Below are 17295 nucleotides of genomic sequence, written 5' to 3'. Positions count from 1 at the left end.
GGAGGGGAGAGATGTGCTGGCGAAAACCCATTTCGAACATCAGTCTTGGATTGGGCCTAATCTGTATCAAAACCCCACCCTATTCTCTATCACGGGGTTGGTATTTTAGGGGCCTCCGATTGGTCCCATCGTTTTTCACCCAATCGTGTTTGCTCTAAGCAAGCAAAGTCACTTTCTGGTGAGTTTCCGTCACATAACACTTCATAATACGGTGTAGCTGCAGCACGTTTAGACATGATCCACTAATTGTGCCGTCCACTTTTTTGCCCTTCACAAGTATATGTTTCAATGTTTAGCAGCTATTTCCGGCTTGGCGATTGTTTGAGTGCAATTGTGTCGCTACCAACTATTGTGTTAGTCTTGTCCAAGCGTTAAACCTAAAAAACTTTCCTTTTGTCAGTAGTTTTCTATCACCTAATTTTTAACATTGAACAATTGCTTCCTAAAAAAATGTTTTTTTCCAGTTTTGGATAAGAGGCACATTGCAAGGTATTATATATAGAAAAGCTTTTATTACTTCTGTGGAAGAAAAAAAATCGCTTAGATCATAAAATGCCCAGCAACATATTTTTGACACAACGACGTTTGCCAAAACTTCAGCGAATCCAACACGTGTTTGGAACTGCATGCGGACGGTTGTACAAGGAAGTAGCGCATCTCTAAGCATGTTGCAAAATATCAACTTCAAATTACGCCGAAACAAAAAAGAAATGGCTTGTGGATAATATTTTAATATCATGTGTAGTGTGAGTCATACTTTCTGGATTGCGGGGCCGCCCATATATATATACGTCATATGCCTCTCTCGTAATATTGACAATTATTCCAAACCGGTAGAAAATTTTTATTTTAAAATATTTATAAACAGTATTATACAAATAATTTAAACGTAGGTGTAACTATAATTGTCTTGTTAGTAAAATTTTACTACAGAAAAGAAAAATTACTAGCCCAAAATTTGTTGAAAGTGAGAAAGTAATGTATCTCTTTGGTTACATTTTCGTGTGCTGCATCAAAACCACTATTGCATTCAGAGCTTTTCGCGAAGACGGCTTTGAGTTTTATTTGCATTCTTTTGTTTTCATTTATTTTTCTTATAACTACATATTACATAAACGTTCATTGCGTGAGATTATGGAGCTGGTGCTAATGTTTTTCTTTTTCCCGTAAAAATGAAACAAAATGTATGACCAACCATTAAGCTTTTGTAAGTTCTGTTAAAAAATTATTAATAGGTTTAACTGAAGTATTAGGTAACTAAGAGACATGGTGCGTGTCTTAGGAGGTTGTGTTGATTTTGGACACACACAAGATAACTTTTCCACATGTGAAAAAAATATACATAAATGTTGGAAAATAGTTTGTACAGGAAACAAAATGTGAAGTGGTAATAGATAAGTTACTAAGTGTTAGTGATGGGACGAGTACCCGGTACTCGGTATTGATGGTATCGAACGGTTTCAGTGGTATCGATACTCGGTATCGAAATATTTTGTCTCAGTTTTCGATACCAGTTTTCGATGGGCAACTTTTGGCTAGTATTTGCTTCGGACAGCACAAAATCGGGAAAAAGTTCCGCCAGGTTACGTATATTTTTTTCGCTATCACGTGGTGCTTACGTACATTTTTCGGCATGTGTGTGTGCACGCCTATACCCCGACCATGGCAGATAAATTAGCCAGTGATATACAACTAAGTACAACACTACACTTAAATACTCGGTATCGAAGGTATATGCATGTGGTACTCAGTACTCGCTTCAAAACCTGGTATCGTCCCATCACTACTGAGTATACTTACTAGTGATGGGACGAGTACTCGGTATCGATGGTATAGAACGATTTCAGTGGTATCGATACTCGGTATCGAAATATTTTGTCTCAGTTTTCGATACCAACGTGCGAGTACCGAAGGCCGATTTACAGTTTGCACCATAAGAATACAAAACCTGGTATCGTCCCATCACTATAAGTTACGATACCACACATTTGCTTGCTACCTCAGCACCTCTTTTCTCCTCATAATTAAATACTCTCAATCTATACTTTTTAATGGTGAAGTTTAGTTAGTTTTTATTTATCAGACGGAAAAATGGCTTAAAATAGGTTGTTGTTGTGAAAAGTATTGTCTTTTTGCACATTTGGTGATATGATCAAAACTTATTGCAAAGGGTAATTTTTTTTAATGCAGATATCCAGGTTTTTTTTAAGGTTTGGTTTGGGTGACCGCTAAGTAGTTTTAAGAGACTGCAAGTGTTTCATTTAAATACCAAAAAATAGCCATATTTGCTTTTTGGAAAACCGCTGGAGAAATTTGAAACCGTTTCGGTCCCCCAAAACACCTTAAAAAACACTGCAGATATCTATGGAAAATTTAGCCTTTAGTGGAGATTTTTCTAGTGCACTGGCATATCTTAAATTTTATAGTGGTGTCAGTCAAATTGGTAAGCAAGCTATTGAGATTTGGAAAGCTGTTCCCAAAGTCTAAAGTTTTCAACTATATATATATTGTCTTTAACAATGCTTTTACTGATATGTTAATGTTTTGCATTTTAGTTTTTTACAGAGATTGCAAAGCTCTTAGTAATAGGCAATTTTGTTTGCATACAATTGTGCTGTTAAGTTCCTTGTTAGTGCAAGGATAAAAACATGGCAAAGAAGACATATGATTTGTTGTTCAAGCTTCTTTTAATCGGAGATTCTGGAGTTGGAAAGACATGTGTTTTGTTTCGATTTTCTGATGATGCTTTTAATACAACTTTTATCTCGACTATCGGTAAGAACACTGTTAATGCTCTTTATGGGTCCCCTTCCCTGAAGGGGACACATATTGTTTTTGTCCGTATTTTTTTTTTCTTTTTTCTGTCTAACGCTGGCTTGTGAGACCCGTTTGGTCAAGAAAAAGTGCTTGAAATTTATTGAAATTTGGACATATGTTAGATATTAATCCAAACTTGGTCCACCTGAAGTTTGACCCCAAATTACCCAGCGGTTCACCCACAGGCCCCCGAAACGTAAAATCTTTAACGCTGGTTTGTAACGCTCGTTTGGTCAAGAAAAAGTGCTTCAAATTTATTGAAATTTGGACATATGTTAGATAATAATCCAAACTTGGTCCACCTGAAGTTTGACCCCGATTGACCCAGCGGTTCACCCACAGGCCTCCGAAACGTACATTTTTTAACGCTGGTTTGTAACGCTGGTTTGGTAAAGAAAAAGTGCTTCAAATTTATTCAAATTTGGACATATCTTAGTTATCAATCTGAACTTGATTCTCTAGAAGTTTGACCCCGAATGACCCAGCGGTTCACCCACAGGCCCCCGAAACGTAAATGTGTCTAACGCTCGTTTGGTCAAGAAAGACACTGTAGGCAGAAGTACCAAGAAAGTAACTCACTGGTTTACGATAGCGGGAGGGCTCAGCTTGACGTCGGACAGATGTTTTACGAGACGTCGTTTCAGTGATTAGAAATCAGCTGTTGTGCACAGCAATGCTATGTCATTTTATTAAGTTATCACTCACGTTTTTAGTTTTGGCGAAGGTTTTACACCTATGACGTGATTTAAACCTAATAACCGTGCTTCGGTTTTGTATATGTCAAGCAAAACTTTGTTAATCGAAGTAAAGATGAAAAAGTTAACTTGACTTTTTTGCCAAATAAATGTTTTTTTAAATGCTCGTTGTCAGGTTGGCCGCCGCATGATCACGGGTTACTTAAGGTCAACTAGTAGGTATTACAAACACAGTTCAGACCTTTCTTTCGTCATAACGTAGCGTTTTATTGACAGTCAATTTAGGAGTCAATACTCATGTATAAATTAGGCTTAACAGTATTGTTGAACACCAAGGACGCGTGCTATTGAAAACGGTGTCAAAAGTCAAACAGTCGTTTGGCGTGTGCACACTGAGAGGTTACTACAGGTCAATGGTACTCGTTTTGCGAAACAAAGTTAAATGAAAAACAATTTGTTATGTACACACTTGTAGCAAATTGCTTTTTAATTTAAAGTGTCTGTAACACAACTGTTACAGCTTTCTAAAAAAAATGTGTTGAAAATCCGACCTTGGACGACAATATCTGGGTCAAAGCAAGAGATTAGATTAAAGTATTTGTTACGTTTTTTAATGTTTTTGTAATTATATGACAATAAGAGTGCAAAAAGAATACGAACAATTTTTTTTGTTGGGTTAATGCTTTCTAAAAATTTGTCCTTAAGAATCTAAAAATCACCGCAACATTTGTTTACTGTAAATCTGCACAAACGCGCGTGTGGGGACCCATTTGTTTTTGTTTACAAAAACAATCATATGTGTAGATCAAATGATGTGTATAGTAAATTGGTAAATATCGTATAGAATATATAAAATGGAAGTATATCAGAAAGCCACTCTTCTAGTTATTTTTAAAATGCTGCAGAGACTTAAGCAGGTAATAGAACCAAATATTTCGCAAACAAAAGCATTTTACTTTATAGAACAGTGTAATATTTATTATGTTAAGGTTTTTTTATTTTTCTCTAAAAAGTTTTGACACATCTGCACCAAAACCATAACCAAGCCAGAAAAAGCCTCGGAAATTAGAACTACATTATGTAGTGATTGGTTTGCATAAAGGTTTTGAAATTTGTCACATATTTTTTGGCAGGAATTGATTTCAAGATAAAAACTGTTGAGCTGAACGGCAAAAAGATCAAGCTGCAGATATGGTAAATATGTTTTGGCGTGAAATACCACCATTTTCTGAACTTTTTAGGTCGTAACTATGTTCGTTTTTTATGGTGATTTGATTTTGTCTGAAAAATATGTTTTGGGGTGTTAAACAAACTTCTGATTTCTGAAATATATACATATATTAGAAAAATACTTGGAAAAGCATCAAGCCAATAAATGACCAGCCAAAGCGGCGTATCTTTTGTCACCAGCTGCACTGATGAGAGCTTATAGGCCAAAACAGTGTGCACTCTCTACAGCACAATACTTCAACAGAAAAAAAAATGTTTAAAAAATGTGTTGGGTGTAGTTATACGGAACTTATGTGTCAAAAAGAAGTGATATCTTTGGAATTCAACACCTGTTGAAAGCTTAATCTCCCTAAAGTTTGTCTTGGTACAACGCCAACAAAAATGCCATTAGGCTTTCCCATTGACACAAACTTTGGTTGTATGCAGTAATATACCATATAGTTGTTATGCATGCAATAGGGTATACTTTGTCTTTCATAACAGATATAAGAGGCACTGATGTTATTATTAGTTTGTTATCATATAAATCATCCGTATGGCTCTGCTGGGCTGATTCATTGACACAAACAAAGCTTAACTGTGACATCACAGGAAGGAGAATTAGAATATGGAATATATCAAGTTAGTTGGCACGGGGAACAAAATAGCCAAATTGACTTCATACATACCTGCAATAGTTTTTAAATGTTGGATGTGATATCAGTGTTAACAATACAAATTTGAAAGATCTGTATGCTTTTGTGCAAAATAGCTGCATTAGCAACAGCAAGTGTGCCAAATACAATTTTTCTACATTCTGTGTTTATAATGTTTGAAAAAATGTTCGAGAGTTGAATTTTGAGCACTGTCAATTATTGATTGTCTGTGTTTGAAACCATAGGTGTACCATTTTTTCAGATTTTTTTGTCAACATACTTATTGCAGTAGCAAGAATTCATTGTCAAAGTATTGTTGTCTAGTACACAGGTGTTAAAATTGATACACATGTCTGTGTCACATAATCTACAGTACTTGTGCTACTGTGTATTATATATATAAGTTTTTTAGTTTTGCTGGGAATGGGTATGTAATACCTTTGGCAGAAAGTACAACTTTATTATAATATATAACAGTTTCCAGCAAAAGTTTGGTGATGTAAAATTTGGAAACAAATTTCCAATATGTGTCAATGGAATTGTCCTTTGGTGGTTACAATACTGCAGATGTTAAGAGTTACATATTGCAGATGTAATCAAAAGGCAACATAAAAAAAGTTTTTTACAGTTTCATACAGCAAAAAAAATTTTTCTGCATGTCAGTTTTTGAAGCAAGTAATTGGAATTTCAAATTACAATTCATAATTAACTTACCGATTCTAACGTTAACAACTGATCCTGCATCTATTGTCTGCCAACCCTGTTTTTAAGCAATTTGACTATTTTCAGGGATACAGCTGGCCAAGAGAGATTTCACACTATCACTACATCCTACTACAGAGGAGCAAATGGAATAATGTTAGTTTATGACATAACGAATGCAAAAAGTTTTGAAAACATATCAAAATGGTTACGGAACATTGAAGAGGTAATAATTTTCTAACTTTATCGCATTCCTATACTATGTTTAAAATCAATGCAAAAACTGTACAATAAGTTAAAACTGCAACACAACGAAACAACATTATTCATTCTGTGCAATTTCTTTTTTCGTTATTCTGTTTCAAAATCATTAATTTTTCTTCCAGTTTGACCGGAATAAATTTATAACAGTGTATTTTGATGTTGACAAAAGATTATTTCTTCATGGTGTTTACAACTCTTAACCAACAAACAAAGCAATTTGCAACGACAATAATTATTGTCAAGTGGTTAATAAGTCACATAATTTTGTCTTTAAAATCAAACAAATGGCACAAAAACAACTTTTTTGCAGCTTTTAAGTGTAAATGTCCATAATGCTGAATATAAAAATATAAAAAATTAGGCTGTTCGGTTCAGTAGTTTAAACATTTTGTATGTTGATATTACAAATGTTTTTGTTTTTTTTGTGGTTGGACACTCTGTTTTGGTGTGAAACACTAGTTAAAACAGACACATATTTCTAACAAAACCCATTTTTGTTATTTGAGGTTTATTTTTTGACTTTTTTAACCCTATAAAATATTCTCACAGCATGCCAGTGAGGATGTGGAAAAGATGTTGCTAGGCAACAAGTGTGACATGGAGGACAAGAGAATGATCAGCAAAGAGAGAGGAGAACAGGTAAGCATGACAATCAGTCTTCTGGTGAATCACAATGTGTGAAACTTATCAGGGTTTAATGGCATTTGGGTAAACAAATACAAACAGATCTTTGTGTATTGCCCCAAATGCATTTTTCATTACATAGTTCCCTATTAATGTGTTTACTGTCTAACACAGGAGTCGACAACCTTTTAGGCGAGGCATGCCAATTTACTTGTTATTTCCATGTGTTAATGACCTCGTGTGCCAACGTTTTTCTAAATAATAGTGGTGCGTGCCAGCAGATGTCAATAATAAAGAGAAACCAGAGTGTTTTGTGCACATAGGGTTGAATTTTAAAACAATGACATGATTAAAACTGAAAACAAGCTGTGTAACTGGTTAAATTGTTACTTCAATATAAAAACGCAAATCGATTGGCGTGCCATGAAAAACCACCTCGCGTGCCAACTTTGGCATGCATGCCAGGGGTTGCCAACCCCTGGTCCAACACTTAACACAGTTGTTGCTACTAGATGGTTACCCCTAACAATTGACCTTTAAACTAGTAGTCAGATGTGTTTTGTACACATTCAATTACCACTGAAATTCCATGAAATTATATGACTAATGCACTGATTTGGACAAAGAGTGCCAACTCTTCTATAGTCTTTACCTAAAAAAATTTGGAAAATGATTTGTTGTAAGCAATACTAAATATATATTGTTTACTTAAAAATACTTGCAAAATGTTGTATATATACCCAAGTATTAGGCATTAATCATCAAATTTTACATTGCTCAGTTTAAAGTATGAGAAATAAAGATGACCATTTGGATGCTACTAAATATACTGTTGTTTACTCTTAGACATTGCACTTGGGCCAAAAAAGTATGTTTTCTGCATCATTGATCTAGTTTTGCACAAATGTTTAACTACAAATATTTATGTTCTGTAACAGATTGCAAAGGAGCACGGAATTAAGTTCTATGAAACCAGTGCCAAAAACAACATCAATATTGAAACAGCTTTTTTTGCGCTGGCTACAGACATTTTACATAAGGTAAGATTATGGTGTTATGTATGTAGCTACCTAGTAATAGCAAATTAATTATTTTTGTAACATAATTTTTTTACAAAAACAAAACTTACATAAAGCTTGCACATATAGAACCATCGCATTGTAGAGTTTTTAATGTTAGCTCTTATCGCCAAGTTTGGACCAGGTTATGTATTATGTTTTCTATGTATATGAATCATGTATATTGTTCCATTTTTATGATCATTAGAATTTCACAGTAGCAATAACTGTATGATGTTTATTTAGACCCCATGCAAAGACGCCCCTGGTGGTAATCCCGGAGGAGTGGTCATCTCTGAACGGCGTCCAGCTAGCAGATCATGTTGCGCTTAAAATCACTTTGACTTTACTTTAAAAAGCCTATACATATTCTAATGTCACACAAGCTGAGGGGCTGTGGTACCTGCTCTAAATCTCAGCTCTACACTCTTATTAATACTCCTAAGCTATTTTAACATGATTTTTGTGGAAGTCAAGTGTTCCCTGAGCATATTTTTGAGGACTTTTGGGGTATTTTATCTTGTTCATTACTGGAAAACAAACTAATTGTGTACATAAATGTTTGTTTTAAAAAACTACTACAAAAATAGGTCTTTAATCAATGGAATATTCGTCACAAAAACATGGTTGCCTTTGTAAACAAATTGTTTCATGTGTAGGGATAGCATGCATATCTAATCCTACTTCATATATTCCAGTTGATTTATATAGTGGAGTATTGGCTGCTTCGTAATGTTATTTTTAAATTTTTTTGCTTTGTAAGCATTAAATACTTGTTTCTATAAGCTTTTCCGAAAAAAACGAAGTGGGTTTATGCTTTTTGAAGAAATGGTCTTAGTTTGGTTTAATGTCTAATCCAACCTTTCTTCATTGACCACATAACCACTACTGTCCAAATTTCTTGATTGCCTTTTTGTCTGTTCTCAAGCAACATTTATAGTAGTTTTTTTTTTTGACTTCTTACATGGCACTCGAAATTTTGTGGTATAAAAAACATTGTTGGGCATTGGGAGCCTCAAATTTACAGGAATTTCTTTGGATATCCTGCAACTATGATATTGTTGTATGTGCGTTTTCTGCATCCTGGCATAAATCTCATTGCTTAGTTTTCATCACAAAAGTCAACAAACTAAAAATTTTGTCAAAATTTGTCAAAAAATATGATACTCTGGTTTACATAAAGCTTAGTTCATTTACAATAAATATTCAAGCTTTCCGGCTTATCAAGCTTTTATTACTGGAGGTTTTAAAATGGTAAAACAAAACAATATTTTATTACCATCTTGCAAAACTAGTAGCCTTTTTGGAAAAAGGTGATTTGCAAAAAAGTCTATAATTCATGCAATTTGCTTGGTGGTACAATGAAATGGTCATGATTCACAATTAAGACGATAGCTTTTATCCTAAATTGTTATTTTTTTGCTGTAACTTGAACCTATCGATGCAAATAGAGCTCCAAAAATTTCCTGGCATTTGTGTTGGAAGCATTGTTGTACATTAACCGAAGATTTCTACAAAAATAGTCTCTTTAAAAAAAAAGTTTTGGATTGCTTTTGCTCCCAAGGTGCCCTATGTTATTTCTACATTTATCGGCACTTGTTCATGTTTCTGAAGCTTTCGTTATGCTTTGGATTCCAGCGCTTTATTTCTTATGACGTCATAATGCTTTTTGACCAATTTTCGAATGGTTCCAGTGTGTGACGTGGCGGAGTGGTTTAGGTGTTTATTAAACCCGGTTAAACCTTTAAAATGTTCATTTTTGTGTAAGCGTGTTTTGGCTTGGATTGCAATAAACGTATGGATCGTTAAGTGCTCGCCAAGACTCCAACTACATCCTAATGGTACAGGATGCAGGCAGCGTTTTGCAATAACCAAAAAATGGTCTTTTTGGCATCCCGCCCCAAGAAACGCAACCCGCAACTCAATGTCAGAAACAAGCCCAATTCGTCGGGAAAACCGCCACACTGACAGGAGTAGGAGGCTTTATGTTTAAACAAGTATTGTCACTGTACTTAATAGGTTGAGCTATTTGGTAGTTGTTGAATATACCCAGGTAAACAAAGGTAAGTTCAATCCCTTCTAGAAAATAATGACCAATTTGCAATCGCCGTACCATCACAAAAATGTAAAATATTGTAGCACGAGTTTCCCATTAAATTAGGTAATGCATGTTATTAGCTTTCCATTTGAGGCTTTGATTTTTTCTTAATCAGCATAATTTTGGAGTTGAACTGTCTGACCGTGTTGTTGTAGTATTTTTACCTCCGTTTCTTAACGGTGGGATTCAATTTTTTTGTCAGCCGGTTCAATCACAAAAAGTCATATTTCCATTGACAGTAACCAGTAATGCTAACCGGTTCGCTGATCTCGTAATATTTCGTGAGACGGTTCTATAGAACCGGAACGAACCGGATGATAACGGGGTATCAGAATATACCATCTTGCGACTACCAGAAACAGTCGTCAAGGTGCCTGATTGGTAACTGGCAAGGGCTTCAGTGTTGCGAGTTTAAACCCCATCTTGACCACTTGTGTTTCCCTAAACAATAAACTTTAGCAACATTGTTGCCCACCTACCCGTGGGTTGCACAAAATTATTCTGCTGTAAAAATAAAACAATATTCGACGTGTCAGGTTGCTCGGTGGTGGACCTATAGGGAGAGTTTTTCCCGACTAACGAGGACACATGTAAAGCAAAGAAACGTCAAACATTTTGAGTGCATCCTATTTTATTTTTTCAGCTTCCGCCAGTTGGCGTTTCAAACCCTCTAAAAAATTGTAAAATGCTGCAACCGCGTTAAGATTGAAAATAGTGAAGAATTTAACCTCTGCTATTGTATATTATTGACCATCTTCCGGGATAAAAATGTCTTTACCATTGATCTCAGGGCACGTGGACCTTCTGTCCCTTTTATACACCCGGTCCCACCCAAAACTTATGTCACCGCTAGCATCCATTCGCGCAAATACAAACATTTTAATTGGCCGAAATATTCAAATGCCTATGGGATAGTTTGACAAGATTTGAACCCCAAAAAAAACTTTGGGGTGTAATTATATTTTTTGCATAATTTAGACAAGACTGCTATCCCCCATTTGTTAGCCTACAAAGCAGAAAACAGTGGGCTGATAATTAACGTAGCTTATACAAAATTTTGTGTTTTGTGTACCTTTAAAGGTTATGTGAGCATGTTTTAAGGTTATAAAGTATAGGCTATTAAGTTTGATTAAATGCATTTATCAAACTCTTTTATATACACGTGGTCACAAAATTTTCCAGGTTATTGAGACAAATCCACAGCACATCGACATCATAAAAAATGCAAGATAATCCATCCAGGCGTGCAAATAAAGATAATGCTGTTTGCACGACCACTAGAAAACTTAAGTGACCGCACCAAAAAGCAAATGTTAGTCGCAATTGTAAATTTACAAGCAACCTTGAGGCACCGGTGTTCTAAATAGGTAAAGATGATCAATTTTTGCCCAACCGAAATAGCGTTCAATTTATTCGTTTTGGTCACATTTATCTTCATTTTTTAGAAATCCGAGAAAATGACAATTTTTCTAGTTGCCTGCCTTTTTCAGTCTGACCAGACAGGTATGGATAAATTATTAGGACTTCACGACAAACTACATAAGCCTGCAAGTTAAAAAAAATACCCTTGAATAATTGTGCACAGTTCAATAGATACGACACCAATAATTAACTGTTATGGAAATTGGCTCATTATTAGCATTTTTTGCAATAAGTCGAATTTTCCGTGATGTATTTGAGCTTACGACGTTATTGTAATGGCTACAGCTCTGAACTTCCTGTTAGACAGGCGAATTTTCAAGTGTTTACTGTTAACGTGTCGTTTGAAACCACTAGCAAAATTAAATTCCACTAAAGGGTCACTATTGTGCGACTCATGCCAACTGTCTTTGCTGCAACGACGGGCATCACTCAAAAATACAATGATTAGAACCACCACATATGTTACATGCGAAAAATAACACTACATTATACCTCTAGAATCAGAGTTGTAAGTTTTGGGGCGGGTTAGGGCTTAGTTTTTATTAAACAAACGGGCTTAATTTGGGCCTGACTTCACGGTTTAAAAATCAAAACTTAAAATAAAATTACACAGCCTAAGTCGCTCTAGTTACTGGATTTAAGCTAGTGCCCAACAGTCCGATAACGTCGTATTTAAGTTGTTGTTTATTATTGTAGGCTATAGCCTACATATATGTATGTCTTCCTTATTGTATCTGTACAGTTTTGTAAACTTTCAGCATGTAGACCTGTCAATCAAACTTACGGGTCAAAACGAGTGTCTCAGAAACGATTCGGGTTCGGGGCGGGCTTGGAACTTGTACTTTCGGGTTCGGACTCAAATTCAGAGCCTGCTTCGTGTATACACTATTCTATAGAATAGATTATCAAATACGTAGAATGAAACACTTGGTTCAACATATTGGATTTGATGTATTGACTATAACGCCGTAGAGATTAAAATCTGTAAGTAGAACGGAAAAGTAGCTGTTTGTAACGTTAATTAAAATGGGTGTAGATTAACTAACATATGAATGGCATGAGGGATTGAATTTCTTCTTTTAGAAACAAACACTTTGCTTCGTCTGTTCTTCTCTCGATTGGACCACCTATCGTCATATTGTCACGTCTGCTCTCGAATCAAGCTCTCGTTAAGATCTAAGGCAAACACTTGTAAATTTGACATGCGGATATTTGTACGACCAAAACGACAGTTGTAAACATTTCAGCGTCTCCGTCTAATACGTCAGCAAGTAAGCCATCTGTCTCAAAATTCCCGAGTCAATAGCCCTAACAAAAGGTTGGCAGTCATCTTAAGACTAGCCTAAATTGTAAATGGGTTAAATTCAAAAGAACTAATTTGCATGAAAGTACAAGTTCTTGTATTTTTAACGATACGCATTTGGTTTGTGTCTATATGGCTTTATGGTAGGCCAACCAAATTTCCACCCCCCAGAAGGAGGACACATTGTTGTACAATAGCTTGCATAAAGTTTAACGTTTATCACACCGCAACATTAAAGTAAGCTTGTATTTAAAAAAGGAAAACCTGTATTCTTTAAAAAATAAGCTGAAGATCTATATTTGGCTGTTTTCAAAAGCATAATTGTCACATATGCATTTGATAAATCAGAAATTCCTTAAAAAGAAAGACATTTGGACATTTTTGATTGTCCTCGGAGGACAACATGTTTGTTGTTAAAAAGGAGGACATGTCCTCCAAAAAGAGGACGAATGGTAGGTCTACTTTATAGGTAGCATGTTTTGTTCACCTACAAACACCATATGGCTTTTTGTGTGTCTAATTTTTTATTAGTTTTTTACTATTGTTGTGTTTTTAAAGGGTTCACTAGGCAAGAAGTACTAGTTTAAGAAGAGATAAAGCCGGAATAAAGTAAAAGCAGCAAACTTATCTCTGCTGGGAAGACGATTGAAAGATATTCCCTACCAAATACAACCAATGTCTGAGTTGCCTATATCGTATTACACTTTCTAAAAAAACGTATTATTAATTACAGTCAGCTAAACCCGTTTCCGTTTGTACACTTTATTGGAAAACCTAAGGCATAATAGCTCGCAAATCTGCACCGCAGGTTGGAAACAAAAGCAATCCATAGTTGCCTAGCAACAGCATCATTTGAATTTCTAACAGTCAAGATACATGGTATCTGTTCATTGATGACTCAGTGGTTTTTTTGGTTTAGCAATAAACCCTTGTCATCCTTTAATTAAAATATTTGGGTCCAAAAGTCGCGCCGCCCGCACGTTTCCAAAACAATGCGAGCCTGACGTCACAAACGATATTATTTTGGAACGTTTTTCGACGTTTCCAAGGCGGTCTTATCGCGCTAACCTTAATTGCGAAAAAAATGAGACACTGACGTCATACGTACGACAATTAATTCCTCGTTTATGACGAAACAATAGCGCGACATATGGCTGGGTGAGCAACAAATTCCGGTTGTAAATCAGTCAACTGTTCAGGATCCGTTGTTAATTTAATATTTCCGGTGCGACGTGAGGTAGCAAGGCTAGCGTCGACAAGACATGTGAAAAACGCAATTGTGACGTAAAAGTGGAAGAAAAATGGCGATTTGATGCTTTTCGTTTTGGCATAAATACTGCAGAGGCCTTCTGGATTTGTCATAAGTGCACAAGAGCAGAGAAAGAGATACAGCACCCTTGGAAAGACTTTAGTTCTTTGCTAATCTGCTTTTTGAGCTTTTAGCACTTAGGGCAAGGATAAGGCGACAGCATTTTGTCGCTTTTTTATTTGATAAAACATAAGATCGTGTTCTGTATTTAACACCTATGCATCTAACAACGTTTAGAAATATTATAAAAATAAAGATATAAACGAGAATTTTAATACTGGGCAGCACGTGTGTCGTGTCATTAGTCAATATCGAATCTAGATCTGCTGTCACAAAAATAATGTGTTTCTTTAACATTTATAGTCGTTACCCTACAAAACAAACTGTACTGTACCTAAAAAAACGTAAAATAAAAAATGTTGAAACTGATTATTGCCGTAATTTTGATGATCAACCTTGGTACCGGGTGGTCGCTTGCAGTCAAGCGTGAAATTTCTGACGAAGAAGCCCGGATGTTAAGGTAAATTTATTGAAAATTTACTTAACACAAGAACGTTAACTACATTTTGGGGTGGCCAGTGGTGTGAACTAATAAATAATCTCAAATAAACAGTAACCTTAAGGAACCATTTTTCGTCTTACTTTGCGGCTTGAATTAAACAAGGTTTGGCTTTAAAAAACATTAAATCCTTAGTTACCGCTAACGAAAACACATTTTATCCCAACATTTTTTAACCAGTAACCTTGCGTCAATGGAAAAACCTGACGATTCGGCAGAACTTGGTCCTGTTGAGAAAAGATATTCGCAAAGTATTTTGACAGGCTGGCAATCAAAGAGTATGGACCAAAGTGCCGTAAGAAAACTTCTGAAGTACTTTATCAGCAAAAGGTAAATGGAAGCAAGTTTATCAAAAATGACAACGCATGCTATTGCTTGTTGGCAAACAATACTTGTAAGTTATAGCACACAGTAACTCGTCAATATTAAATTAACAGTAAAATCCCGATAGGACTATCAATTTAACTTGTTTATACGATTTACTAATCCATCATTCGTTTGGGAATTATTTTTTGTTCTTTACAACATATACCAGACCAGACGACATTCATTTTACATCAGTGGTTCCCAACCTTTTTGCAGTCACGGACCCCTTTTATAAATTTAAATTAAATTAAAAATTATATAGGTCCGCAGACCCCCAACGTATTTTAGTCTTGTTATGTTTTTCGTTTCCTGTATTATATATACGTTATTATATTTTCGCTTTATTGGGCAGAATTTTAATCAACCTTAAATCAACCACAGTCCCTCAATCTCAATAAAGTTCTGCACTGTACCAGACAATGCAACGAAGAGACAAATTTTCTGGTGTACAATACTTGAAACAAAGCACAATAAGTTTTATTGTTCATGTGTGTTGTGATGTCACAATGGAGGTAACAAATGCAAGTTTCCCTAATCCAAGGACTTGATAAACAGTTTGCACTCAGATGCAGGATTGTAAAAACGGTTTGGGAACTTACAAACATTGTACTGTTGTTAATGCTATTACAAATGTTTGCCTCCACGGCCCCCCTAAAACCATCTCACGGACCCCTTGGGGGTCCGCGAACCCCAGGTTGGGAACCACTGTTTTACAGGTTTTTGCATTGCGACTTTATTCCTTAAAAACATGGTAGGTAAATTGGTTGGCATGTTCAAAGAACGCAACAATGGCCAGATACACTTTGTAACATTTTTTAAACGTTTCTTTTTAAGCCTAAAAAAAATCTATTAAAAATTTACCTTGCAGAGGAAACCGAAGTGGCGTGCCACAGAAGAGATCAGGTGCTTCCCCCATTCCTGTGGTTGAGGAAATCGAACCACAATTGCACTCAACTGACCCGGATCTATCAGCATATGTTCTTATTCTTGGTAAAATTAACAACTCCATTGTCGACGAAGTGGTCAACGACACCGAAGTAAACTAGACTTCGACATCAGCTTATACCCCGTTATGACGTCACCACACAACTGATTATGACGTCATGCATTCGTACAAATGACCGTGACCCTTCGTGTAACTTATTTCTGCACTTCTGCTCGATTTTCTAGTATTCTACTTGGTGTTTACCATGATTTCGTTTTCTTGTAAATAAACTGCAAGTTCCAGAAACGCTTTTTTAACTTGGTAGTTTCCAACATGTACACGATTGCCTTTTTTATGAAGCATGCTGATCCATTTCTTTGTGAAAGCAATTTTGTAAGATCTGGTTGAAAATAGGCAAATTGTGTGCACTATGTATTTTGCACGAAGCACCAAAGCGGTCGTTCCGGAGAGCTTTAATCTTCGTGCTACGAAACCACACCGACGTAACACGTAGCCTCCCATCATTTCTGATTGAAAACTTGTTTAAAGAGAGTTTGTGCCCTCGGTGACTTATGAGTACATTTATTATTAAGGCAATCCAATTTGTCTTGAAACCATTTAAGTCAAGCGGGGCGTCCAAATTCCAATTTTGTCTTGAAACCATTTAAGTCAAGCGGGGCGTTTACCTGTTCGAAAAATGGCGACCCTTGCGTGATGTAATAAATTGACAATCGAGCCGAGAATTACTGGGTTTAGTTATGACTAAACTTTGTTTCCTTGCTGGAACGCAAACCTGTGTATTTAAAAGAAAAGTGTTGTAAAAGTATTTATTACCTCCGGATATTATTTGTGCACATTTTGGCATGAGGAAAAAAGCATGCTTCAGCACAAACTATTCAGAATCACCCGGGCATAAATGTTCAGTTACCGTAACATAAACGTTCTTTTCAATTTCACTAAGTTTGTTCCTGATTTTTAGTCGCGCTGTAGGCCTACTTATACCCAATTGGTTAACCAACTGGAAGAGTTTTAGGTCTATGTGCCTCAAACGATTGCTAAAGCCAGTTGAGATAAACGATAGGGTGGAGCAAAGGCAAGACTATTTTACACAGCTTATGCATTGTACCACGAAACATCGCATCGTTCTGATCCTGTGTATACCACAAAACGCAGCCACTTTCGGAACGTAAATTCAGTCCGTTTACGCACGTCAGATTACCGACCGTTTATCGCATGCGTTTACGCACGTTGACGGAATACGCAGCCTGTGTACAGCCACGTTAATGCG

The 17295-nt window shown here is 35.9% G+C and overlaps 2 protein-coding genes across 2 annotated transcripts; both read left to right on the top strand.

Annotated features, from left to right (window-relative positions):
• The first annotated feature begins 2539 nt into the window (after positions 1–2539).
• On the top strand, positions 2540–9834 carry LOC145229218 (ras-related protein Rab-10-like). Its single transcript, XM_080094515.1, has 6 exons — positions 2540–2775; positions 4646–4706; positions 6167–6305; positions 6893–6982; positions 7906–8007; positions 8272–9834. The coding sequence occupies exons 1-6, from the start codon at positions 2649–2651 to the stop codon at positions 8356–8358; spliced, it is 606 nt and encodes a 201-aa protein (XP_079950641.1). The 5' UTR covers positions 2540–2648; the 3' UTR covers positions 8359–9834.
• Positions 9835–14524: 4690 nt separating this feature from the next.
• On the top strand, positions 14525–16365 carry LOC145229903 (uncharacterized). The gene is made up of 3 exons (XM_080095246.1): positions 14525–14677; positions 14897–15046; positions 15951–16365. The coding sequence occupies exons 1-3, from the start codon at positions 14574–14576 to the stop codon at positions 16126–16128; spliced, it is 432 nt and encodes a 143-aa protein (XP_079951372.1). The 5' UTR covers positions 14525–14573; the 3' UTR covers positions 16129–16365.
• Positions 16366–17295: the final 930 nt, after the last annotated feature.

The sequence above is a fragment of the Phallusia mammillata genome, chromosome 5, assembly GCF_965637545.1.
Source record: "Phallusia mammillata chromosome 5, kaPhaMamm4.hap1.1, whole genome shotgun sequence".
NCBI classification, from domain to species: domain Eukaryota; kingdom Metazoa; phylum Chordata; class Ascidiacea; order Phlebobranchia; family Ascidiidae; genus Phallusia; species Phallusia mammillata.
Note: the sequence above shows the minus strand (reverse complement) of the source record. Positions and strands in the feature narration are given on the sequence as shown.

Excerpts from the sequence above, each read along its gene's own strand:
- LOC145229218 (XM_080094515.1), top strand. The coding sequence starts at position 2,649 with ATGGCAAAGAAGACATATGATTTGTTGTTCAAGCTTCTTTTAATCGGA. Across the intron at positions 2,776-4,645 it reads AACTTTTATCTCGACTATCG|GAATTGATTTCAAGATAAAA; the intron begins GTAAGAACACTG and ends ATTTTTTGGCAG. Across the intron at positions 8,008-8,271 it reads CTACAGACATTTTACATAAG|ACCCCATGCAAAGACGCCCC; the intron begins GTAAGATTATGG and ends ATGTTTATTTAG.
- LOC145229903 (XM_080095246.1), top strand. The coding sequence starts at position 14,574 with ATGTTGAAACTGATTATTGCCGTAATTTTGATGATCAACCTTGGTACC. Across the intron at positions 14,678-14,896 it reads GAAGAAGCCCGGATGTTAAG|TAACCTTGCGTCAATGGAAA; the intron begins GTAAATTTATTG and ends TTTTTTAACCAG. Across the intron at positions 15,047-15,950 it reads AAGTACTTTATCAGCAAAAG|AGGAAACCGAAGTGGCGTGC; the intron begins GTAAATGGAAGC and ends TTTACCTTGCAG.